Source organism: Nannospalax galili, unplaced genomic scaffold (assembly GCF_000622305.1).
Source record: "Nannospalax galili isolate Female #2095 unplaced genomic scaffold, S.galili_v1.0 scaffold155, whole genome shotgun sequence".
Lineage (NCBI taxonomy): Eukaryota > Metazoa > Chordata > Mammalia > Rodentia > Spalacidae > Nannospalax > Nannospalax galili.
In genome coordinates, this window is record NW_008339923.1 from 924813 (window position 1) to 950898 (window position 26086).

Sequence of the window (26086 nt, forward strand, 5' to 3'; positions counted from 1 at the left end):
GAAACTGGAGTTATGGACAGTTGTTAGCTGCCATGTGGGTACTGGGATTCAAACCCCTATCTTCTGCAAGAACTGTGTTTTTAACTGCTGAGCCATCTCTATAGCCCCAGAATTCTTAAAAAAACTTAAAAATTTATTGAGAATTTCATGCATGCATATAAGGTGTTTTGATCAAATCCACGTCCATTCCCTCCCCTCCAACTCCTCCCATACCTCCCCACCACTTTTTCCTGACAACTTCATATACTCTTTCTTTCTTTCTTTCTTTCTTTCTTTCTTTCTTTTAATGGGGATTTTTGCTACTCTCACATTACCCCTTCTGTAGAGGTAACCCTAAAATCTTTTCTACAGTAACATTACCCCCTCTGAAGAGGTAACCCTAAAATCTTTTAAGAGCTCCCGAATACTTTTAACATTTTTGGCCTTTGGAATAGAGTATGTTGCTAAGGGGCCCAAGGACATTTTGACTTTTAGCCAAGAAACTGGCTACTTTTCTTTGGGGTTTTTTTTACCCTCACTGCCTGGCCAATTCCTACCTCCTATTCTTATCACACCATCCTCTGACAAGGTTACCCAAATTGCCAATGGGGAATTGGGATGCAGACTGCTCTGGATTCTTCCATGCTGAACAGGGTGAGGTAATTGGGGTACCCCTTCCGTGGGTCTACCTAAAAGACTCCCAAATTGTGTAACTCCTAACTGTAGGGATAAAAAAGAGTCCTTGACTGATGCCTAGGAGATGGGAAGGAGAAGTAAAGGCAAGAGTAGTTAGCATTACAAGTTCTAGACAGGGAACCAGAAAAAAGTCAGAACAGGGCAGATTTCAAGTGTTCATATTAGAGTCCATTGGAATTTCTTGATGAGTGCTTCCCAAAGCATCCCTCTATTGAGTTCTTCCTCATTTTTCTTTTATCTGCCAAGGCTGGACTCGAGTAATAAATTCAGGATTTGTTTTCAGGCGTTTAGATAGCTGTTGGAGTAGCTAGAATCAGTGTTAATTCCCTCACAGACTTCACCATGTGTAGACAGGATCCAGGCTCTCAGGTGGTCTCCTGAGTTCTCAGCCCCTATGCCAGAGAGAGGTCAGAACAGGACCTCACAGAGAATTCTTAAAAAAAAAAAAAATTGAACCAAAGTTTTTGTGTTTTTTTTTTTAAATAGAAGAAATTGAAAGTTTAAATGTATTAATTTTAAGAAGCATGAATTAAACATCAAATTAAAATGTGTTACTCAGAAGGCAGAGGCTGCTGGATCTCTATAAGATGAAGGCCAGCCTGGGCTACAGTGAGTTCCATCTCAAACAAAGAAAGTAGAATTCAAGGAATACAAAGGGATTTAAATCTAAAGTTGGCCAGAAAGGTACATGCACCAGTGATACACCTTTTTTCTCATCTTGTAGAGAAAAAGTCCACATAGATCTCATTCAAAACCTCTGTACAGGGCTCATTGGTTAAGAGCACTGGCTTCCTCATTGATAACCTTGTGGCAGAGCTGTAAAAAGAAATGCCTTAAGAAGCTTTAGTTTTTCTCTGTAGGTGAAAAGAATAGATTATAACTTAGCTTTAAGATTCTTTAGTAAATAGATGGGATGCGGTGACATACTCTGTTACGCAGCAGTTGAGAAGTGGAGGATCAGGAGTTCAAGACCATCTTCAATCATGAATTTGAGGGCAAGCTTCAGCTACCTGGAACCCTATTTCAGACACCCTGGAAGAATAGGAAAGCAGTCCTTAGTAAATAAGTAACTGTAGGTAGGTATTAGGTTAAGCTCTGTATTATTCTTAATTATGTAATTTTCTCCTAGGTTAACTGGACTCCCGAGGTTAACAAAGAACACTTGCTACAAGGTCTGCTTCCTGATGTACAAGTGCCAACATCTGTGAAAGATATGCGCTATTGCCAGGTTTCATTCCAAGATGACCATGTGTCTTTGGAAAGTGCTTTTACAGTAAGGTTTGTGAACTTGCCTGTTTTGAAATAATTTCAAATTTTAGCATATAGCAACAAAAACACTTCTAAAATGTACATGTGAAGAAAGATTCTTTTAAAAACTGTAATTTCTATAAAATATGGTTGATTGTCTTTGCAGTAAAGCTTCAGTGTATACAGTGAGAATTCTTTGGGGATTTTAGATACAGGGCCTCCTCGTGTAGCCCAGGGCCTCCCAAGTGCTGGGAATGTTTTATTGATTAGTAATGAGTTTTGAAGCTGACTTCAGTCAGAATTAGTATACACAGTTCATAGAAAAGAGTAAAACTTAAATATGAGTAAGGGAAGACTGTCTTCTTCCTGACTTACTAATTCTTTGGCTACCTTTTCTGATAACTTCTTTTACTATAATTCCTCTACCCATTTCCTTGTTCTTTGGATGTGGAACAGTTGTACATTTGAAATGTGTCACTCTCTGACCATAACTAGCTATCCTAATTAATGATTCATTCTTACTTGTCTTTTTTTCAATATTCCTTATAATTTCCTTTTAACCTAAATAAAGAGTGTAATAACATTTTTAGCAGTTAATAGCTGTATTAAATACTAAAGAAAAATCTGGAGGAATGTCATCATACTTAAATTTTAGAACATTACATATGTATTTGTGTTTAGCAGCTACTTAAATTTTTTTTCTGCAATTAACCAAAGCCTTTTAACCAAATCAATTTCAGACCACTTCCTGATGACCCCAAACATTTAAAATGTGAGTTAAAAGGAGGAAAAACAGTGCAGATGGGTCAAGAACTTCAAGGAGAAATAGGTTAGTATGGCTCCATTCTTCATGATGCTTGTTTCCATTAAATTTTTTTTTGTCTTTTTTACACAGGGTCTCCTTGTAGCCCCAGCTGTCGTGGAACTCACTATTTAGACCAGGCTGGCCTCGAACTCACAAAGATCCACCTGCCTCTGCCTCCCAAGTGCTGGGATTAAAGGTGAGTGGTGTATGAATGTCTTGCCTGCATGTATGTTAAGTGCTCCCATGTCTTGCAGTGCCTGTGGATGTCAGACTGGATGGTGGTTAGCCATCACGTGGGTGCTGAGAACCAAACCCAGGTCCTCTGCAAGAGCAGTCAGTGTTCTTTTACTACTGAGCCATTTCTCCAGCCTCAGTCTATTAATGTTTTAATATACTTAGTCTGGAAGATAGACTTGTCATACCTTGAAGCTCAGTTTTATAAAGTTTGTTTTTTAAAATTCATACTTACTGGGCTGGAGAGATGACTCAGTGGTTAAGAACACTGTTCTTGCAGAAGACCTGGGTTCAAATCCCAGCACCCACATAGCAACTAACAACTGTCTGTAACTCCATTTCCGGGGGATCCAGCAGCTTCTTCTGTCCTCCACTGGCATTGCACAACACGGGTGCAGTTAACCTACATGCAGGCATAACACTCATACATATGAAAATAATAAATATAAAATATTTTTAAAATTCTTATTAAAATATTTCCTTTAAATTTTCATGATAAGTGATTTAGGAGGTTCGGGTATAGCTCATTGGTAGAACTTGCCTACCGTGTGTGTGATCCCTGAATTCAATTCTTAGCACCTTAAAAATAACAATATAATAAGTATATATATAAATTATGTAAGAGAATACAATTAAAATTTCTAAGTACACTTAGATATTTATATTTCTCGTTAACATGAATTTCTTCTTTTCTTTTTTAAGTTATTATAGTTGCAGATCAGTATGGAAATCAGATTTCAGCATTTTCACCAGATTCATTATCTGCTTTGTCAGTTGCTGGAGTTGGGCTTGATAACTCAAATTTGAAAACCACTTTGCAGGTATGACTACTTCATGTAACTGATTTCATGCCATCATTTAAGTTTTTAATTTACATTTTATTTGTATGTGTATATGCTTATGTATACACATGGTGGGTGCAGGCATGCAACAGTGCATGTGTGAAGATCAAAGGACAGTTTATGGGAATTGATTCCCATGTGAATCTTAGGGATTGGACTCAGGTTGTTAGGCTTCATGGTAGGCACATTTACCTGGTGAACCATATCGCTGGCCCCAACTTTATATTTTCGTATTCTTTAAAAAGATGTTCAAAGACATTAAAACTTTATGTAAAAAATTGTGGGGTTAGCACACATGAAACTGTGGTTTTATCCCCCAAGAACTGCATTAAAAGGAAAATAAATTGCTGGGCATGGTAGCCCACGCCTTTAATCCCAGCACTCAGGAGGCAGAGACAGGCAGATCTCTGTGAGTTCAAGGCCAGCTTGGTCTACATATTGAGTTCCAGGCCAGCTGGGGCTCAGACCTGCATTAAAACATGATACTGAGGAGAAATCTCATTATTAAAGTTTACAGGTATGCAGTTAATTCAGGTTAGCTTGAAAAGCAAAAGCTCTGGTTTAATTCTTACAGCTTGAAACAAACCTGGAACACTACTTAGAAAAGTCAAAACCAGTATTAAGCAAAAGGACATTCTGAAATTGGGTGTCGAAAAACCTGCCAGGCCAGAATGGGTTAGAAAAAGGAGTTCCCCTCAAGTCTAAGGAAGTTGACTCATTTAGTGCATACTTTTTTTTTTTTTTTTGTCTTTTTGAGATGGGGTCTCCCTGTAGTCCCAACTGGCCTGGAACTTCCTATGTCGACCAGGCTGGCCTTGAACTCACAGAGATTGGCCTGCCTCTGCCTCCCAAGTGTTGGGATTAAAGGCGTGCCCGGCCATGCGCGGCTATTCCATTAAATTTTTTGATTGACAGGATAACCATGAGAATAGCTTCCTTATTGCCCTGTCTAAATGGAGTTTTTGTCTTCATTTATCCCTTAGTCTGCAGTTTCTAACTTCAAAATACAGTTTTTGTTGTTTTATTATCCTGCTGAAGAATTATTAATGATGTTTTGTTCATGTAACTATAAAGTCTGCTCTTTTTTACTTTAGTTCTCCCATGATCTCTCTTCAACCCTATATGTAGATGAAATGAAAAGATGAAGTACTGTTGTTAGGTTTAAGCAATGTGTGTCCTGTCACTCTGCACAGGTTCCTCTCTTTGACCTCATTGGTCCTAAATTGTTACCTGTAATTCGTGCAACTTCAGTATTGCACAAATTCTCAGCATATAAGCATGCCGTAGTATCTCTAGTATTAGGTAATACAGTGCCCCCGGCTCCCAGAAGATGGTATCCAGAAAATTTTAAAGCTTACCTAAATGTTCTTTGGCCCCATATTCCTGTTCATATGAGCCTCTATTCAGGAAAAGAAATCTGTTGATAGCAACCTTTTCAGAAGACTTGTATGTGTTGTGTGCACCCTCAGTAGGCCATTCTGATGTTTCTTTTGCTCTTTGCTTTTGCTTGCTGGTTTTGTTTTCAGTTTCAGTTTTGTTTGTTTTTTTGTTTGTTTAAATAAGATCTCACTCTAGTCTAGGCTGACTGAGAACTCATTATATAGCCCAGGCTGGCCTCAAACTCTGACTAGAGTCCACCTGCCTCAGACTTGAAAGTGGGGGGATTACAGACAAGCGCCACCACGCCCAGCTGCTGATTGTTTGCACTTTGTTCCATCAATTTTCAGTTCTCATCTTATGCCCTAATCATACATTATCCATATTTAACATAATACTACATTTGAGATCCACAGCCTTAATGTAGTATTTATTATATAAAATGAAGCAAAAAATGCAAAAATACAACCATAGAGAAAAATGAAATGTTATTTTTAGAAAAATATAAGGATCATGTTTAACAAAAGAAGCCACTCAGAAAGGCAAGTATCCCATATCTTTCTCATATATGGATTTAAGTGCACACGGGAATGTTTATGTATACATACATGACATGAGAGTGGAAGGGGGACTATGGGATCATTAAGAGCCATATTAAAATGTAAGTACTTTTTTGCTCTTTCTGGTCTAGAATCAGTTCAGGTAATGTAGTCACATTGCAAAGATTATTGACTAGTTTCACAGGTAGGGTATCTTAATGATTATTCTGCATAATTGGTTGAGCAGTGAAAAGAGCCACAGTCAGTGTGGAGATCATCTTGTCAAAAATAATTGAGAAGGTAAAAAAAGTGTGCCAGGTGTGGTGGCTCTGCCTTTAATCCCAGGGAGACACAGACAGGTAGATTTCTGTGAGTTCAAGGATATCTTGGTCTACATATGAGTTCCAGGCCAGCCAAGGTCACCTAATGAGACTATATCTCAAAAAAGCGAAAAAAAATAGTGAAGGTCATGGTACTATGATTATATAGGGTAGCGAGGGAAGACCTTTTCTTTAATTAAAATAAATTTTTCATGGGGCTGGAGAGATGGCTCAGCAGTTAAGAGCACCGACTGCTCTTGCAGAGGACCCGGGTTCAATTCCCAGCACCCACATGGCGGCTATGAACCGTCCTTAACTCTAGTTCCAGGGGAATCCGAAGCTCTCTTCTGACCTCCACAGCATTTCACGACAGGGGTGCACCCACATACATGCAAGCAATACACTCATACACATAAAGATAATAAAAAAAAATTTTTTTCCATGTCTATGAGTGCTTTGCTCCATGTACGTCAGTGCAACACATGCATGCAGATGCCTGAGGAGGTCAGAAGAAGACATTGGATCCCCTGGAACTGGAGTTAAGGACTGTTGTTAGCCACGATGTGGTTTCTGGGAACCAAATCATGTCCTCTGGAAAAGCAGCCAGTGTTCTTAACCAAAGCCCTCTCCTCAGCCCAGAAGACCTTTTTTAAAATGTAAGGTATTTTATGTAGAAATGTCTCTAAAGGAAAGCCATAGTGAAGAAAAATACAGAGAGAAAAACACAAGTGCAAAGGTTATCAGACAAGCATACACATGCCTTTGGTGTTAAAGGAAAGCAGCAGTACCAACTGAGGATCCCTGATACAAATCTGAAATTTTTTTTAAAAATTGACCACTGAGAATGACACACAAAAAGTATCAAGTTTTGCAATATTTTATATTTTTAGATTAGAAATCCTTAAACCAAGACAGTCTATGCAAAGATTACAAAATTCAAAGAACTCCACAACCTGAAACCTTGATCCTAAGTACTTGAGAATTTCACATCTCAAATATCTTGGTCATATTCAGTCGCCCTGCCCCCTTTCCACCCCTACTTTGCTGTCCCCACCCCACGTAATGCCCTGGATTATTAGTGATTTTTTTTTTTTAAGGCCTATCAAGTCTAGTCTGTTTCCCAGTACTCCTGGGTAAGTCTTAACATTGATTAAGATATTAACCTGTATAAGAAAATGATAAATTATGAAAAGACAAAGTTAAAAAGATATAGTCACAGTCTTGTAGATTCTCTTTCACTAAGTAGTGTCCACTTTTCCTCTTTTAAAAGTAGAATGTACAGCTGGACATGGTGGCACACACCTTTAATCCTAGCACTCAGGAGGCAGTGGCAGGCAGATCTCTGTGAGTTCAAGGCCAGCCTGGTCTACATAGTGAGTTCCAGGGCAGCTGGAGCTACAGGGAGACCCTGTCTCAAAAAAGAATGTACAGTATGCCAGTGTTGGCATGGATTCAGTCTGTTTTCTGTTACCCAGAAACATAGGAATGAATGAATGACAAATATTTTTTAAGGTTTTTAAATAGTAAGTGATGCTGGGCCTGGTGTGGTGGCTCACACCTTTAATAATACCAACACTTGGGAGACAGAGGCAGTCAGATCGCTAAGAGTTTGAGGCCAGCCTGGGCTAGCCAGGGCTACAATTTTTGAGACCTTTTCTCAAAAAATACAAAATACAAAAGCTAAGTGATATCACCTTGTATTTTCTCAATGTACTTTTCTTCAATAGGAAAACACACAAAGTATAAGTGTAAGAGGCATCAAATTTATTCCAGGTCCTCCTGGAAATAAAGATCTTTGTTTTACTTGGCGTGAGTTTTCTGACTTTATTCGAGTGCAGCTGATTTCTGGACCTCCAGCCAAACTTCTTCTTATAGACTGGCCAGAACTAAAAGAGGTAAGTAACCTTATGTTCTCACTGAAAAAATTTAATTCCACAGGATTTATTGCTCTCAGAGTGTTAGTGGAATGGAAAACATATTTTGTTATAGAAGTAGTATTTGTAACTAATAGTACAAAACAACAAGGTAAGGTTTAATACTTAATACTTTAATTCATCACTGTGTCCTACTTTGTTAAAATAATGAATCTAGGGGCCAGAGAGATGGCTCAGCAGTTAAGAACACTGGCTGTTCTTGCAGAAGACCCGAGTTCGAATCTCAGCACCCACATGGCAGCGAACAACTGTCTGTAACTCCAGTTCCAGGGGATCTGACAGCCTCTTCTGTCCTCCACCAACATTGCCTGGCATGAGTGCAATGTGTATGCAGGCAATATATGCATACACATAAAATAAAAATAATAAAATATTAAAAAAATAATGTAATGCTAATCAAATCTATAGAACTGTTGTCCTTTAATGAAATAATGAATATAATGATAATCACATCTTTGGAACCTTTCTAGACGTACATAAAAATGAAAAAAATAATAAGCTGATTTGGGCCAGTTTTGTCTCATTTTTTTCTCTTACTAATATAATTTTTTTTTTTTTTTAAATAAACGACAGGTTCTCCCTTTAGCTTAGGTGGCCTGGAACTCGCTGTATTGACCAGGCTGGCCTTGATCTCATAGAGATCCACCTAAATAAAGGCAAAAACTTTTTACTGCAAGATTCTTTTTCCTTTTTTTAAAATTAATTTTTGTGAATTTCATACAATATATTTTGATCATATTTAGATCCCCTCCTATATCTGTATCCCCCTTGCCTCCCCACCATATATATAGGGGCCTATAGAGTCAGGTTTGTATCCCCAAATGCCCTTATCTATTTGTGTATGTGTCTGTGTTGTGAGTGGATGAGCACCAGTGTGTGAGTACCAGTATGTTCTTGCATCAGTGCGTACTTTCAGAGGTCAGAAGAGGGTGTTGGGTGTCTTCCTTTGGCACTGTGCCTATTCCTTTGAGGTAGGCTCTCTCCCTGAACCTGAGACTCGTGTTTTGGCTAGACTGGAAGCCACAAAATCCCAGGATCCTCCTGTCTTTGCCTCCCTCAGAACTGAGATTGCAGGCATGTGCTCGATGCCCATCTTCTTACGTGAGTGCTGGGATCTGAATTCTGGTCCTCATGGTTGCACAGTAAGTGCTTTTGACAGTTAAGCCATCTCTCCAAGCCCTCATTGAAGGTTTTGTAAAATATATTTATTGCCCTCCTACAAACATCCTTCCTATGAACATACTTAAATATGAATTTTGCAAATGTCTGCTAAATCATACCTCTGTTGATTTTATTTTTAGTAAACTTTTAGAATTTTATTTTGAGACAGGATCTCCCTGTAGCCCCAGCTGTCCTAGAAGTTGCTGTATAGTCCAGGCTGGCCTCAACCTCACAAGGATCTACCTGTCCCTGCCTTCCAAGTGCTGGGATTACCTCTAAAGGTGTGAGCCACCACACACACATTAGTAATTTTTAAAAACATTTTGTTGAGACATGTGAAATGACTAAATAGATCTAATTATTATATATATATATATATATGTATATATATGTGTGTGTGTTATCTCCTCACATACTGTTTGGTCATGCGAATAATTTAGTGTAATATTTTTATTAATTTTTTGAGAATTTAATCATAGTCACCACCCCCATACCTCCTACTAACCTCTTCCATTCCCCTACACCCCACACGTTATGTCTTCTTTTTAAATTTTTTTTAAATAACCCACTGAGTCCAATTTGTGCTACTCATATTCTCATGGATTTGCAGCTGCCCACTGAAACAGGGACCTAGCAGGTGGCTGCCCCAGAATCCATCAGCTGTCAATAGATCCTTGAGGAAGGGTTGGGGGCCATGAGCCCCTCCCCTCTCCATGCTGGTATGTTGACCAGCTACAGCTGCTGGGAGGTCATGAGTCTAGCAGTCCTGTCATGTACAGAAGGCACTGTTTGACTTGGGGCTCACCAGCCTCATGCTCATTCAGTCTTTCTGCTCCCTCATCCGCCATGGTCCCTGAGCCTTGAGGGGAGGGAGTGTGGTATAGATGTCACATTTATGGCTGAACCCTCTGCAGTCACATACTGTCTTTGCACTTTAACCAGTTGTGATTTTTCTACATTAACCAGCATCCACAAAGAAACTTCTCTGATGAGGTCTAAGAGATGCCCTAATCCTTGGTACAAATTTAGAGAACAGTTTGATACCATATCCATTCAGCAAAATAATAGTAGATTTCACTTCTAGGGCCCATGGGCTTCTAGCAATGGGTTCTTGGCCTATTTATAGTACTTGACATGTATTTTCTCCTGTGGATCAGCCCTAGGCCTGCAGAGAGCAGATGGTTATCCCCATAACATTTGTGCCACTGTTGCACGAATGGGCATGTCTTGCCACACTAGTAGTTATTGTAGCTTTCAGGGTTCACTGCTAAGTAAGACTGTTAATAACTTTTCTCCCCTAGCAGCCTGCATAGCACCTACTGTGAAAGCCCAGACTGTGCTTTAATTCCCAGTAATCTTCCTATGTTGACCTCCTGAGTACTGGGATTGCAGACAGGAGCTAATGTGCCCAACTTTGATTTACATTAAAAAAACAAATTATTATTTTTATTTTATGTGTGATTATTGCCTGTAGATAGGTAGGTGCACCAGTGTGCAATGCCCACAGAGGTCAGAAGAGGGCGTCAAATCCCCTGGAACTGGAGTTACAGATGTTTGTTAGTCGCCATGTGGGTGCTGGGAATCGAACTTGGGTCCTCTGTAGGAGCAGCCAGTGCTCTTAACCTCTGAGTCATCTCTTGCTCCTGATTTACATTTTTAATAAAGGACAGTGAGCTCATACAACCAAGTGGTAGATGAAAGAATCCCAGGAAAGGAAGAGTCAATTAAGAAGAGTTTACTTCCCTCTATGCTAGTTTGATACTGCTCTTTTTGATTTGTGAGCTTAAAAAACAGATAAACTGCCAGGTGTGGCACACACCTTTAGTCCCAGCAGAGGCAGGCAGATCTCTCTGAGTTCGAGGCCAACCTGGTCTACATAATGAGTTCCAGGCCAGCTGGGGCTACAGGGAGACCCTGTCTCAAAAAGACCAAAAATAAATAAATAAATTGGTGATTAAAATGCGGTTTCTTTTCTTTCTGTAATAGTGTGTTAACTAAGGAGTTTCATTGAAAAGTCAGTGCATTTATTTGATTTTATTATTTTTTTAATGTATATGAGTGCTTTGCCTGCATGTAAGTGAACCCATGTCATGCAATGCCCATGGAAGCCAGAAGAGGGCGTCAGACCCCTTGAACTGTAGTTAACGATGGTGGTTAGCTGCCATGTATGTGCTGAGAACCAAACCTGGGTTGTCTGCAAGAGCAGCCAGTGCTTTTAGCCACGGAACCATCTCTTCAGCCAGTGTATTTATTTTTATCTGGGAGATAAAATAACACTTTTGGGGGGTGGGTCTTTTGTGGGGCTTTTGTTTTTACTTTTGTATTGTTCTGTTTTTTTGAGATAGGATCTACCTGTTGCCCCAGCTGGCGTAGAACTTGCTTTGTCTGACCAGAATGGCCTCAATCTCAGAGACATCAACCTGCCTTTGCCTCCCAAGTGCCAGAATTAAAGGTGTGTAGCTACCATGCCTGGCCAAATTAACACATTGACTATATGATAAAAAAAAGTTCTGTACTTTTGAGGTATAGAAAAATCATAATCATCTTTTTTTAATGACTGTAGAGAATATAAAAATTGACAAGTAATAAAAATTGTAAGATATTTTAGTAGATACTTTAAATTATTACCAGAAACTTTGAAATGAAACCTGGAAATAATTTATCCTTCTGATGGCAATGTTTTAGAGGCTGGTAAAGTGCTTACTTCATATTGGGTTTTCCCAGAGGCTCCTAATTTAATTTTTGTTACACCCCCAATAATTGTTATAAGTGGAAAGAGGTAACTGAAACATCACATGGCATAATTTATTAGGAAAAAATATGTAAACATATATGTATATTACTCTTAAAGCAAGGAAACTGAAATGTTAACCTGCCAAAGCAAAAAAGTGACAGAACAGATTTATTTTCCTAAACATTTGATGTTAGGATATTATTTTCTAGTAAACCTTACTGCAGCTTAATGTCATTTACTGAAAATACCCTTTAGAAGTAGTTCTGGTTGTACTGTACCTGGTGGGGCAGTCATGTAATGTCACACTTAGGAGGCAGAAACAGGAGGATTGTTTGAGGCAAGAGTAGGCTACATAGTGAGACTGTCTCAGAAAATGAAAATGAAAACAAGAGTAGAATATACAGTTTGTGGTAAAATTAAAGTACTATTTGCTTACATGTAGAAACCATCATCCTTTTTAAATGAAGGCTTTGTGTGCACTTTGGTGATAGTCACCTATAGCCTTTTAATCTTTATGACAGCCAAATATTGCCTATGACCACTGTCAAGATTAGCTTGTTTATTTGAATATCCTATCCATAGCATAGTATTGATTTCCCTTCCATTTTTGGCAGCTTCACAACATAGTTGAGAACCAATTAGCAGAACACAGGATAAGGGGAAGCAGAAGCAGTATTGTGGGTAGGAGTGAGATAATAAATTACAATCCCTCTTTTTGCTCTTCGGTTTTCCTCATCTTTTAACTTTTAAAATCTGATGCAAGATTGGTGCTTTATAAGGCAGCTTGCTTGACATGTCCTTATAATATAGTCAATATTCATAAGTCATTAGGTGGATTTCTAGACTTGGACAAGCTTTACATACTTCCTAGAGAAAAATCAAAAGCATTTAAAACTTAAAAGACAGTGTAGGTCATTAGTATATAATCATCTTTAATCAAGGTCTGGAAAGCTGTATCACTGCTTACTGCCACTGTACAAGATGCTGAAAGTGGCTGGAGATTATTAGAAGCAAGTAATATCAAATGCTGTTACTTTTAACAAATCATTTCTGTAAGATGGTCATTTGTGATCCTTTAATCTCTTTCTAAAGTTTTATTTTCATTGAGGAAAGAAGTGATTTGTAAATAGAACAGAAGTAAATTAAGTATGCAAGTAGTTTTATTGTTTGCCGCATACATATTAGGGTTTCTTAAAATATTTGTAACTCTTTCAGTCTATTCCAGTGATTAATGGAAGGCAATTACAGAACTCTCTCATTGTTCAACTTTGTGATCAGTGGGATAATCCAGCACCAGTCTCCAATGTTAAAATAAATCTTGTAAAAGCTAACAATTTAAAGGTAAGTTTCAGATTTCCTTAGATAATTTTCACTTAAAATTCTGTATTCCAGAGCAGAGATGTAGCTCAGTGGGAGAGTCATTTCTAGCATGTGCAAAAGCCTGGTTTTGGCCTCCAGTTTGACCTTCTCCTTGAACGCCCAGAAAAGATCATTACTTTATTTTCATAATGTGTTTAGTGTCACATTTCCTTCTCCTGTATAAAGAGTTTTGTGTAGCCTTTTTTACTCCTTAGTATAAATGAAAGATTCTTCATATTTGGCAAAGTAAGTTTATAGTTTAAAACCAATATAACAAGGGACCAACATTATAGTTATGATGGTTTGAGTGTTTATTATATGGTACTACTAATATCTGCCTTTCAGATGCAGATGATTGATAGTTAGAGAACATGCCATGAAGACCTACAGTATGGGTCTTCATAACATAAATAACAAACATTATTGCAGAATCTTGTTCTGAGGCTGAGCAAAAAGAGGTATGCCGGCACTTGTCCTCTGAGCTTATGGAGAGCTATCTGAGCTTGAACAGAGCTGTTAGACATAGGCTGGATTTTTTCTAAGGTGAAGCTCTTCTGTGTTGTTTTTGTTTTGCTTTGTTTTTTTTTATGTGTATGAGTGTATTGCCTCCATGTATGGAGGTGCACCTGTGTCACGCAATGCCTGTAGTTACATGTTACAGATGGTTGTCAGCTGCCATGTGGGTGCTGGGATTCAAACGTGGGTCTTCTGCAAGAACAGCCAGTGCTCTTAACTGCTGAGCCATCTCTCCAGCTCCTGTTTCTTTTTTGAGGCAGCGTCTTACGGTGTAGCTCTGACTGGTCTGGGACTCACTATGTAGACAAGACTAGCCTGGAGCTCAAAGAGAGCTGCCTGCCTCTGCCTCGCGAATGCTGAAATTAAAAGCGTGTGCTTGGCCTCTTCTTTTTAGTGGAGGCAGATACGAACCTAGCCTTGTAAAGCTTAGGCGCACACATAGTGGTTGGTTACCAGAAAGTTCAAGATTTAGATAACAGATGTTCATTCAGAATCTAGTGGAGATTTTAAGTGCCTGGTGCAGAGTTGGAGACCCTTTTTAGTAAAGGTGAAAGAAGGCTTCTGGTAAATTTTTCTTATTTTCTGGTAAAGAGAAACTTCCTTGTAAAGTTTTATTTTCACGTAGTTCCAACATGTTAAAGGGAATTCATTGATTTTCAGATAACTTATTGCCAGGTAGTGCTGAGGAGGTCCGTGAGATTACATTCATACAGTCTGCAGTATTTCTCCACAGATGTTTTATAAATGTCATAGAAGAGTTGATATTGTATGAAGCTGGCAGTTCTCTTGAATTTAATTAATTCAGATAGAATCCCAGCAGATTACCTCATGAGCTGACCTTAAAAGTCCTCAAAGTCAGCATGGGAGATTAAAATACAAAATATGGCATACCATACTCATGATCTGTTTCCCTAGTAAAGTGATGAGATTCAGGATTTTTAGGACTATCAAAGAAAATTGTGATATTGCTGCTATGAAATGTGATCCAAGACATCTCAGAATTAAGAATAAGAATTTTGGACCAAGATGGGAAAAAAAAGAAGAAAAAAATGGGTTGACTGTAATAGCTCAAGGTAAATTTGACACAGTAGAGGACTGTCATAGTTTGGTTACTACTTCTCATTTTCCCCTCCCCAACCATTGTGGGGGTTTTTAAAATTTATTTAATATTTTATTTTTATATTTATATGTTTTGTCTGCATGTGTGTAAGTGCATCTGGAGGCCAGAAGAGGGCGTAGGATCCTTGAAACTGGAGTTACAGATGGTTATCAGCTGCCATGTGGGTGCTAGGAACTGAACCCAGGTCCTCTACATGAGCAGCCAGTGCTTTTAACTGCTGAGCCATTTCTCCAGCCCCACCATTGTGGGTTTTGTCGGCATACACCTTTGTAAACTATTCTTGGTGTTTTCTTAAGCAGCTTAGGAGGTAGTCTCATTTTCTGATAATACTGTATTAACTATTTTCTTCTGAATGTTTTTAAGAAAGTTAAGTAATAATTTAGAGAGGGATGTTTAAGAGGAGATCTCCCTGTAGCCCCAACTGAACTGGATCCCACAGAGATCTACCTGTGTCTGCCTCCTGAGTGCTGGGATTTAAGGCATATACTACCATGCCCTGCTATAATAATTTTTACCTTCAAAATATGGATATGATTCTAATTTCTAGAGAAACCTATTTAAAACTGAGACTCTTAATAGGTACCAGAAAATGTGACGAATTAAAGTCACTTGAAAGAGAAGTGAAGATAGCATTGCAACAAAGATCTAAGAGGCACTTTTGAGCATGTTCGTGTACTCCTTTAGTCCTAGACCTAGGGAGGCAAGGGCAGGCTGATCTCTTGAGTCCTAGACCAGCGTGGTCTACATATCAAGTTCCAGACCATCCAAGGCTACATAGTGAGAACTTGTCTCAGAAAAAAAATAGCACACTGAGAAAATAGATACGGTGTTATGATGCATAGAGTATGTGTGTGTATGTGTATTTATTGCTTCTTCTCATAGCTACCCGAGCTGTGTATAAACAAACTTCATTTGATGTATAAGTGGTATCAATATAGTGAACTTATAATTCTGCAATTTGATAACTTTTAATATGAAATTTTAGTTTAATTGACTAAGCTGCTGATTTTTAAAAAATAAATGATTATATATGATGTTATATCAACTAATTTCAGATTTTAAATTTTACTTCTTCAGTATATGCAAATACAGCTGTTGAAGTAGGAACATGGTGAAACAACTTGATGGGACTCTAGAGTTTTCTAACTAACCTGTTTTATTTTGCTTTATTTGTAGCTAACATCTTCAAATCTGCAGCATAAAACAGATGAGAAGGGCAGGGCTAATTTGGGAGTATTCACTGTTTTTGCTCCTAGGTAAGAACTGAAAATTTCATAGATACAGAGATTGATTTTTCTTACTAGTTTCTAAACCTAAGAGTAGTAACTATCGTTCAGTTTACTATTTGGCAGTAATTAGAAAGGTTCTGTAAAAAAGTTAGTGTAAACTGTCTTAAAAGTTGTAGGTTATTACTAATATAATTTGAACTTTTGCCCTTCTTTTTTCCATCATTTTTAGGGGAGAACATACTATGCAGGTTAAAGCCGTCTATAACAAGAGTACCATAGAAGGACCTACAATTAAGTTAATGATTCTTCCAGACCCCGAAAAACCCATTCGTCTCAATGTTAAATATGACAAGGATGCTTCATTTGTAGCAGGGGGTGTATTTACTGGTAAGTGTTTGAAAATATTTAAATAAATTTTTAGCCGTAATTTGCCTTATGATAATATTAATGGGGTAAATTATTTCATAGATGTTCAGCACAATTTTAAAGGAGTGTACATGGGCTGGGCGTGGTGACACATGCTGTTATCCCCCCCACAAACAAACACACACACACACACACACACACACACACACTTGAGAGGCAGAGGTAGTGGATCTCTGTGAGTTCAAGGCCAGCTTGGTCTACATAGTGAGTTCCAGGCCAGCTGGGGCTACAGGGGGACCCTGTCTCAAAAAGACACCCCCCCCCAAAAAATGTATGTAACTGAGCAATTTCTCCCTTCATCCCTTTGTTCTGCAGTCCTTTAATGTTAAGAATGACTGAAAGTTCATATATAAACTAGTAGCCTGAGGTAATTAGTTTAAATGAGAACTAAAGACCTGTATAACGCCTGTAAGCCAGCACTCTGGAGGCTGAGGCAGGAGTAGTCAGCAAATTTGAGGCTGGCTTGGCCTATTAAACAAGACCCTGTCTCACAGAAACAAAAAAAAGAACAGAAAAAGAAATAGGAACTGAATGGGAACAACGATGGAGTTACACTCTGCTAAATATATTCTAGTATTAAACTGATTGGGAACGAGACCGTTTAGCTTAATTTGGATAGAAATAAGTTGCATCGGGATTTATGGTTTAAAGTATTTCAGAGTAACAACCATTTACTAAATGTCTCCTTAGGCTCTAGTTTTAGACATGAGTATTACAGTTTCAGTGCATACAGAGTACTGTAAAAGACAACTCAGGAAGCATGTACTTTTGACTGTATAGTGTGGCCGTGGATGTCAATAGGAAATTAGTATTTTTATACAGGTAATTTCCTAGAAGTCTTCAGTTTTGTTGAAGATATGACTTGCCTATATGTAGTTATCTGTAGTGGAAGAAAGTTAACCGAGAAGTTAAAAATTTTTGTTTAAAGTCTTTTCAACAATAATTTTTAGTAATTAAAATACACACCCGTAGCTTTTATACTTCATAAATTCTGTGTTTAATCTGGGGAAAATAAGACCTTTTCTTAATTTAAAAAGTATAAGAAGTACAAAATGCTAACTGTAGCTGGTAAATACAATGGGATTATTATATATGATAATACTTTAGCTACTTCATGATATAGAAAGCATAAAAGAAAGTGAAGCACTCAGTTCTGGGAGTGCATAAGGCACATGGTGTTGGGACCAATTGGCCCCTGTCTAAGTTGCTGAGTTTATGGAGCATTGCCATTTTGATCTTGCATACTAGAATTTACATCATGACAGATTATGAAGATTAGACAAGGAAATATTAGTCACAAAGATAAATGTTTAAAATTTCTGTAGGGGAACTTAAGTAAGATATATTTTATGTTTACATGACAGATTTTATGGTTAGTGTTATTTCTGAAGACGATAGCATCATCAAAAATATTAATCCAGCACGTATTTCCATGAAAATGTGGAAACTGTCCAGCAGTATGAACCGACCACCAGCAAACGTGAGTAATGGGAAGCATTTTTAGAAGTTAAAAATACAACTTAAAATTTAATTTACTATCAGCCATGCATGGTAGTGCATGCCTTTAATCCCTGCATCGCAGAGGCAGGAGGACCTCTGTGAGTTCAAGACCAACCTGGACACGTAGTGATTTCCAGGTGCACCAGGGCTGCACAGTGGGACTATCTGAGAAAAGGAAAGAAAAAAAAAATACACATAAAAATAAAATGCATTAGAGCTAGAGACATGGCTCAGTGATTTAGAGCACATGGTAACTACACAACATGGGTACACTTACATACAAGCAGGCAATACACTCATACACATAAAATTTTTTTTTATTTTTACACAGAAATCAAAGTAAGTTTTTAAAAAATTTTTGAGCACTAGAAATTAATCTATTACATTTCTTCAGATTAAAAAAAAATGATCAGCCTATGTTTCAAAGTTAAGTGTTGATGCTGTTTTCTCTCTATATATCTCTGTCTCTCTCTCTCTGTCTCTCTTTTTTCTCGTATATCTTGCCTGGTCACCCAGGCTAACTTTGAACTTGTGATCCTCTCGTCTCAGTCTTCCAAGTAGCTGGGATTATCAGTACATGCTGCAGCTAGTTTATTGAGCTCTTGAAGATTAGCTGGGCCTGACATCTGTAATCCCAGCATGCAGAAGGATCAACACAAGTCAGAGGCCAACCTTGTCTGTACATTGAGTTCCATGCCAACAACCAGTTCTGCAGATCTAGACCCTATCAGAGAGGTGGGGGGATGTGTTCATTATGATTTTCGTAACATGTTAAGACACTTTGTACCATATTTATCTGAAAGGTTCTAACACAAAACAAAAGTTAAATATCAGGGAATAATACTAGAAAATGTGAGAGCAAAGTGTTGCTGAGTCAGGTAGGGATAGGGGAGTATGGAAGAAGTTTGAGTGGTTAGAGCAGTGTTGTACAGTGCCATTGTTCACACTTGGTGTTTAAATTTTCCAGTAGCCACATTAAAAATAAAAAGTAGGGGCTGCAGAAATGGCTCAGCAGGTAAGAACACTGACTGCTCTTACAGAGGACCCGGGTTTGATTCCGAGCCACCCACATGGTGGCTACAAACCATCCTCAGCTCCAGTTCAGGGGAATCCAAAGCCCTCTTCTGACCTCTGCAGAGGGTGCACTCACATACATGCAGGCAATACACTCATACACATAAAATAAAAATAATATAAAATAAAAGTAAAATAATTTAAATGTTTTTAATCTAATGTATCAAAAGTTACTATTTCAGCATATCCCTAGTATTTTAAAAATTCAGACCACCGGGCTGGAGAGATGGCTCAGCGGTTAAGAACACTGATCTTGCAGAAGACCTGGGTTCAAATCCCAGGATTCACATGGCAGCTAACAGATCCAGGGGATCTGACGGCCTTTTCTGTCCTCCGTGGGCATTGTACAACACAGATGCACTGACCTACATGCAGGCAATACACATATACACATAAAATAAAAACAATAAATAAAAGGCCGGGCATGGTGGCACAGGCCTTTAATCCCAGCTGTTGGGAGGCAGAGGCAGGTGGATCTTTGTGAGTTCGAGGCCAGCCTGGTCTACATAGTCCCAGGACAGCAGGGGCTACAAGGAGACCCTGTCTCAAAAAATAAATAAAAATAAGTATAAAGAGAATTTTAAAAAATAATAATAAAATATTTTTTAAAAAATTCAGACTGCCTTTGTGTTTTGTTACGTTTCATTTTGTTTCATTTTGTTTTGAGGCAGGGTCTCACTGTGTAGCCATGGCAAGCCTGGAACTTAATTTGTAAACCAAGCTGGTCTCAAACCCACAGAGATTAACCTGCCTCTACCTCTCTTTTGCTGGGATTAAAGGTGTGTACCCCCATACTCAGCTGTATTATTTGTTTTCTGACTCTATTTGTGTGTGTGTGTGTGTGTGTGTGTGTGTGTGTGTGTGTTTTGCATACTTGTGGGTGTGCTGGAGGGTGTACCTGTGCATGTGCTTGCAGAATCTAGAGGAGGATGTCAAGTGTCTGCCTTTATTCCCTGGAGGTAAAGTCTCTCACTGTACTAAAAACTCACTGTTTGGGGTATGCTGGCTGGACAACGTGATCTTCGAATCTTCCTGTCTCCACCTTCTTATTCTAGGGTTACTCCTACACATAGCCAGTCACATCTTTTTATGTGAGTGCTGGGGATTCAGCCTTCTGTCCTCATGCTTGCGTAGTAAGCTCTCATTCACACTGAGTTAGCCCCATATTTCTAGCTCTACAATAATGATGGTGTATCTTACAAACAAACCACTGCATTTCTAGACCTAGCAGCCACTTATAGCCATTGGCTCCCATACCATATACAGCACAAATTTGAAGTTAATCTCAAATTAGAAACTAAATCTTAATGTAGAACTTCCAATTTAGAACTCACTTAAGTATTGATGGTTCATTTAAATAATCTGTTTTAAAATCTAACTTGTTTTACAGACTGGATCTTCATTTAAGACTAGCAGTCCAGTGGTGCTTGTAAATTTATAATCCAAATGCAGTCTGTTCATTCCGTTCAAGTGTGTAAGCATTCATCCTAAATACACTCTTATTAACGTTTATTGCTTCTTTCTCTCCTATTCCCCTTTCTAGGCAGAAACTTTTAGTTGTAATAAAATAAAAGATAATGACAAGGAAGATGGCTGCTTCTATTTCAGGTATTTCTCAAATTATTTTGTGTTTTTATACTCAGTACATAATAATTCAGGCTTAGTCATCTTTGTGGGCTCACTTAAGGAAAAGTAATTTATGATCAAGAAGAAAATATTACCCTTATCTCTTAATGTTTTTGTTGGGAAGCTTTTGAAAAAGGCATGTTTTAATACTGCTTTGGAAAAATGGTTGTGATTATTAACATTTTAAAATATCAAAGCCATGAAAAGAATTCCTTTATGGAACATTTTGGCAGAACATTTTAGCATGTATTTATTTGCTTACTTATTTATTTATTTAGTGTGGTGTGTGCATGTATGTGTAGGTGTGCACATGGAGGCCAGAGGTCAACATCAGGTGTCTTCCTCTATCCCCCTCCACCTTATTATTTAAGACAGGGGTCTCTAAGTGAAACTAGAACTTGCCATTTTGACTAGATTGGCTCTCTAGCAAGCAGGCCTAGGAGTACAGGTATATATTACCACACTCATCTTTTTTAAATATTTTATTTATTTTTATTTTATGTGTATGACTGTATTGCTTGCATGTATGTAAGTGCACCCGTGTTGTGCAATGTCTGCAGAGGTCAGAAAAAAACAACAGATTCCCCTGGAACTAGAGTTAGGGATGGTTGTTAGCTGCCATGTGGATGCTGGGAATCAAACCAGGGTCCTCTGCAAGAGCAGCGAGTGCTCTTAACTCCTGAGTCAACTCTTGCAGCCACTTATTCAGTGGTTTTTATTGGAGGATTTCTTCATTTTTCTAGAGCTATTTTCGATCATAAAAAAAATGCTGCTTTATTTATGGGTCAAGAATTTTCATGATCAGGGTGTGATATAGGTGTCCCATTTAGGACTGAACACTCTGCAGTCTCTTATTTTCTGCCCAGCAACCAGTTGTGTTCTCTATGTAAATTGTCATCTGCTGTAAGAAGCTTCTCTGGTAAGAGTTGAGAGATGCACTTAATCTGTGGGTATAATGACAAGTCATTAGGAGTTGGTTTAATACAGTGTCCATTTAGCAGACTAATAGTAATAGGTTCTCCCTTATGGCCTATGGCCTTTCTAACCCTGATAACAGTGCCACATAAAGGCTCCACCTTGTGAAGTGGGTCGTAAGGTCAGGCAAAGGATGTGTGATTACTCATACAGCATTCATGCCACTAATGTACCATGGTCATATTTTGCCAGGGCAGTCTTTATTGTAGCTCACAAAGTTCACAGCTGGGTAAGACTGAAGAATTACTTTTCTGTATGTATTAGCGTGCATAGCACCTTCTCACACTGAAAGCTAGCCAGTGGCGATGAAGCTTTGAACTCAGTATCAGTACAGAGTCTCACTGTATAGCCCTCAGCTGGCCTGGAACTCACCGTGGAAACTAGGTTGGCCTCAAACTCATAGATCCGCCTGCCTCTGTCAAGTGCTGGAATTAAAAGCATGTAACACCATGTCCAGCTTATTTTATTATTTTTAAATAGGTGTATGTGCTTATGTGTCTGAGCACATATGTCACATGTATACAGATGCCCATAGCCCAGAAAAGGATACGGGATAACCTGGAGCTGGGGTTACAGGTGATTTTGAGCTGCCTAAGGTAGATGCTGGGAACTGAACCCAGGTCCTCTGGAAGAGCAGCAAGTACTCTTTAACACCTGAGCCATCTTTCTAGCCTCTGTGTGCCATTCATAATGTATAATCTCCATGAGTTTGTGTATTTTCTGTAGTTTTTGTGTTGTCGATTTCTGACTTTCTTCCATTGTGGTCAGATAGAACACAAGGAGTTTTCTTATATTTAATTTTTAATTTATTTTTTCTTATATTTGTTGAGACTTCGTTTGTGTTCAAATATGTCATCTATTTTAGAGAAAGTTCTGCGGACTGTTGAAGAATGTGTATTCTTTAGAAGGTTGCATGGAATATTCTGCAGATGCCTGCTTTTGTGCATTTGATTTATACCTCATTTCACTCCAGTGTTTCTCTTTTTGTCCATTATTTTGTCCATTATTACTGCTGTGTTCTGGTGAATCTGTATCTTTATAGCTAGAAATTTTTCTCTTATGAAGTTTGATACACCTGTATTTGGTACATTTATGTTTACAATTGTAATGGCCTCCTGGTGAATTATTTCTTTAATCACTGGCGTTTGTATCTTCTGAAACCTATTTTTGTCTGCTGTTAGAATGGGCATGTTTGTTTGTTTGGAATATCTTTTTCCATCCTTTTACAGACCTTAAGGTGATACCTATTTTTAATGAAGTATTTCCTGGAGGCAACAAAAAGATGGATCCTGTTTTCTAATCCAATCTGCTAATCTTTCTTTTTAAAAACTATTTTATTCTTTGACACTTTCATGCATGTCTACAGAATATCTCCATCACGTTCCCCCTGCTCCTCCTCCCAGCTTCATGCTTCCTACCCTACCTGTCCAAATAGTGTACCTGCTGGAATGGTGATTGAGTCTGATGGCTTGCTCTTATGCATATCTGTGTCTTTCTATTGAATACAAGTCCATTAATGTTCAGAATTGAAAGATGTGTACTAATTCCTGTCAGGTATTATCTCATTCTTCATTTGCTTAACTGAGAATTGTTTCTTTTTCCTCTGTGGCTTTTTTTTTTTTTTTTTTTTGGAGATAGGGTTTTCCTGACCAGGCTGGCCTTGAGGGATCCACCTGCCTCTGCCTCTGGAATGCTAGGACTAAAGGCGTGTGGCACACCCTGCCTCTATGCCTTGAATATATTTTTCCTTCCCTTCATTTCAAAGGATTCCTTCCAGTATCCTTTTTAGAGCTGGCTTAGGGACCATAAATTCCTTTAGTCTGCTTTGATCATGAAGAGTTTTTGTTTTTCCTTCAGTATGGCAGATAATTTTGCTGGGCTGGCTACTGTGGTCTTTCAAAATTTGAAATATACCTTTCTAAGCCCTTCTGGCTTTTAAATTTTCTATTGGATAATCAGATACTTTGATTGACCTGTCCTTATATGTGGTGTGGCCCTTTTAAATTTTAGTGCTCTTTCATTGCTGTGCACACTGTGTTCTGGTTATATTATGATGGAGGAGTTTCTTTTGTGGTCTATTTGGAATTCTATAGGCCTCTTGTACCTGGTTGGGCGTTTCCTTTCCTAAATTTGGGAAATTTTCTTCTATGATTTTGTTGAAAATATTTTCTCTGTCTTTGACATGATATCCATCATTCATAAATTTGGTGACAGTGTCCCAAAGCAATCATGTATTCCATTCACACTTTTTTTAAATCATTGATCTTGATTTAGTAATTCAGTTTCTCTGCTTTCCTTGCCTTCAGGCCTTGATACTCTGTCCTGCTAATAATCTGTGTTGTTGATATGCTTTCCACCAAGCTTTTTGTTTGATCAGGGAAATTTCATTTCCAGCATCATTTCGGTGTTTTTTGTTTTTGTTTTTTCCAGTATTTATCTTTACTGAATTCTTTTTTGGGGTGGGGGAGCTCTTTTTGAGACAGGGTCTCTCCCCCGCCATCTCCACCTGGCCTGGAACTTACTGTGTAGATCAGGCTGGCCTCGAACTCACAGAGATCCACCTGCCTCTGCCTCCCAAGTGCTGGGATTAAAAGCATGCACCTCTACACCTGGCCCTGAATTCTATTTTTATATACTGAGTTGAGTTCCTTGTTTCATTTAGCTTTTGTGTTCTTTTAGAGTACATTCATGTTCTCTTTAATGTCTTTAAATATATTTATGGTCATTCTTTTGAATCATTTGTCTTAACTTTCTTCTAGATCACTCTCATTGGAACCCATTACTCTAGAATTGATAATTTTTAGAGGATACATATTCTCTGGGTGTGTTGTGTTACTTTTGTTTCTGTGTTGGTACTTGGGCATCTGGAGTTAGTTGGTGTGTCTTTTTTCAGTGAATGTTGGTCCAGTGTTTTTGCCTTAGTGGGGTGCTGTGGTTCTTTCCCCTCCTGTGCTTTGTCCTTTGTATCTGTTTGCTCCAGTAGAGGAGAAAACTAGTGGACCTGGTAGGTCAGTCAAATTAAAATTGTATTTCTTTTTTGTGCTAGCAGAGTGCTGAGCTCCACATTACTGTACTCCTTTGTAACTTAACCCTGTTCCAGTCTGTCCTCCACGTCTCGGGATTCAGGGTGCCTTCCTTTCCTACCCCAGCCTGTCTGCCACATGGTACTTGTGCCTTTCCTAGTCTGCCTGCTCCAGCTCTGTCTCACCCCAGGACTTCTGGTCAACCAACACATTCTCTGCTTCTTGGATCCTGAGGCCCCATGAGCCTGTGGGCATACAAAACTTGCCTCAGTCTGAGCCTTCCATCCCAGCACACTCAGCCACCGCTTGGTGCCTGGAGCCCCACAGGTCTGTGTGTCCTCAAATCCTGGCTCACCCTAGTCTGCCTATCCTTCCACTATGTGTTACCTGGGGTTCTGAAGGCCTGTGCACACCTAAGCCCTGCATCATCGCTCTCTCTCCCTTCAAGTCTTTTTATGTACTGTGTGCATATGGTCAAGAATATTAGAAAACATGTACATTCTGCATTTGAGGTAGCATTATTAAGTCAAATTTTATAGTGACAAATCTCCCAATGTAAATGTTGGTTTTTGGCTATTTTTCTTCCTTACTTATATAGTGTTTGTTTTTAGTATTTTAGAGCATTGTAATGTATCTTGAATTTTCTTGGTAAATATCATCTTTCATCATTATTAAGTGTAGCTCTTTTTCTCTAGTAACATTTTTTCCTTAAAGTATACTTTGGTAACAATATACCAGCCTGTCCATATAAATTATATGAAAAACCACCTTAGGGAGATATACATACATACATACATACATACATACATGCATGCATGCATGCATGCATAATTTTTTTAAAGTACTTTATTATTATTAGGTGTATGAATGTATTGCCTCCATGTATGTAAGTGCACCTGTGTCATGCAATGCCCACGGAGGGCAGAAAAGGGCATTGAATCCCCTAGAACCTGCGTTATGGGCGGGTATTAGCTGCCATGTGGGTGCTGGCAATCGAACCCTGGTCCTCTGCAAGATCAGTCAGTACTCTTAAATGCTGAGCCATCTCTCCAGCCCCATATACAGTTTTTTTGAGACAAGATTTTCCTATAGCCCCAGCTGGCCTGGAACTTGCTGTGTAGATCATCTCACAGAGATCTGCCTGCCTCATCCTCCTGAGTGTTAGGACTGAAGGTGTTTATCACTGTGCCTGGCTTCTTTCTTTTTTTTAATGTGTGTGAGTGTTTTGCACATATATGTAAGTGCATCCATGTCATGCAAAGCCCACAGAGGCCAGAAGAGGATATTAAATTCCCTGGAACCAGAGTTATGGATGGTTGTTAGCCACCATGTTGGTGCTGGGAATCAAACCCAGATCCTCTGGAAGAGT

At 38.6% G+C, this 26086-nt stretch overlaps 1 protein-coding gene across 5 annotated transcripts in view; it reads left to right on the plus strand.

The window, feature by feature from the left end:
- The window catches only part of Smchd1 (structural maintenance of chromosomes flexible hinge domain containing 1), a 158651-nt gene that overhangs the window by 88680 nt on the left and 43885 nt on the right, over positions 1–26086 (plus strand). For all 5 annotated transcript variants that reach the window (XM_029564274.1, XM_029564276.1, XM_029564275.1 and 2 more), the window contains exons 26-34: positions 1805–1953; positions 2664–2752; positions 3665–3783; positions 7768–7935; positions 13085–13210; positions 16041–16120; positions 16323–16480; positions 17884–17999; positions 20637–20701. In XM_029564274.1, the coding sequence (XP_029420134.1) occupies positions 1805–1953; positions 2664–2752; positions 3665–3783; positions 7768–7935; positions 13085–13210; positions 16041–16120; positions 16323–16480; positions 17884–17999; positions 20637–20701 (1070 nt within the window). The remainder of the gene's footprint in view (positions 1–1804; positions 1954–2663; positions 2753–3664; positions 3784–7767; positions 7936–13084; positions 13211–16040; positions 16121–16322; positions 16481–17883; positions 18000–20636; positions 20702–26086) is intronic.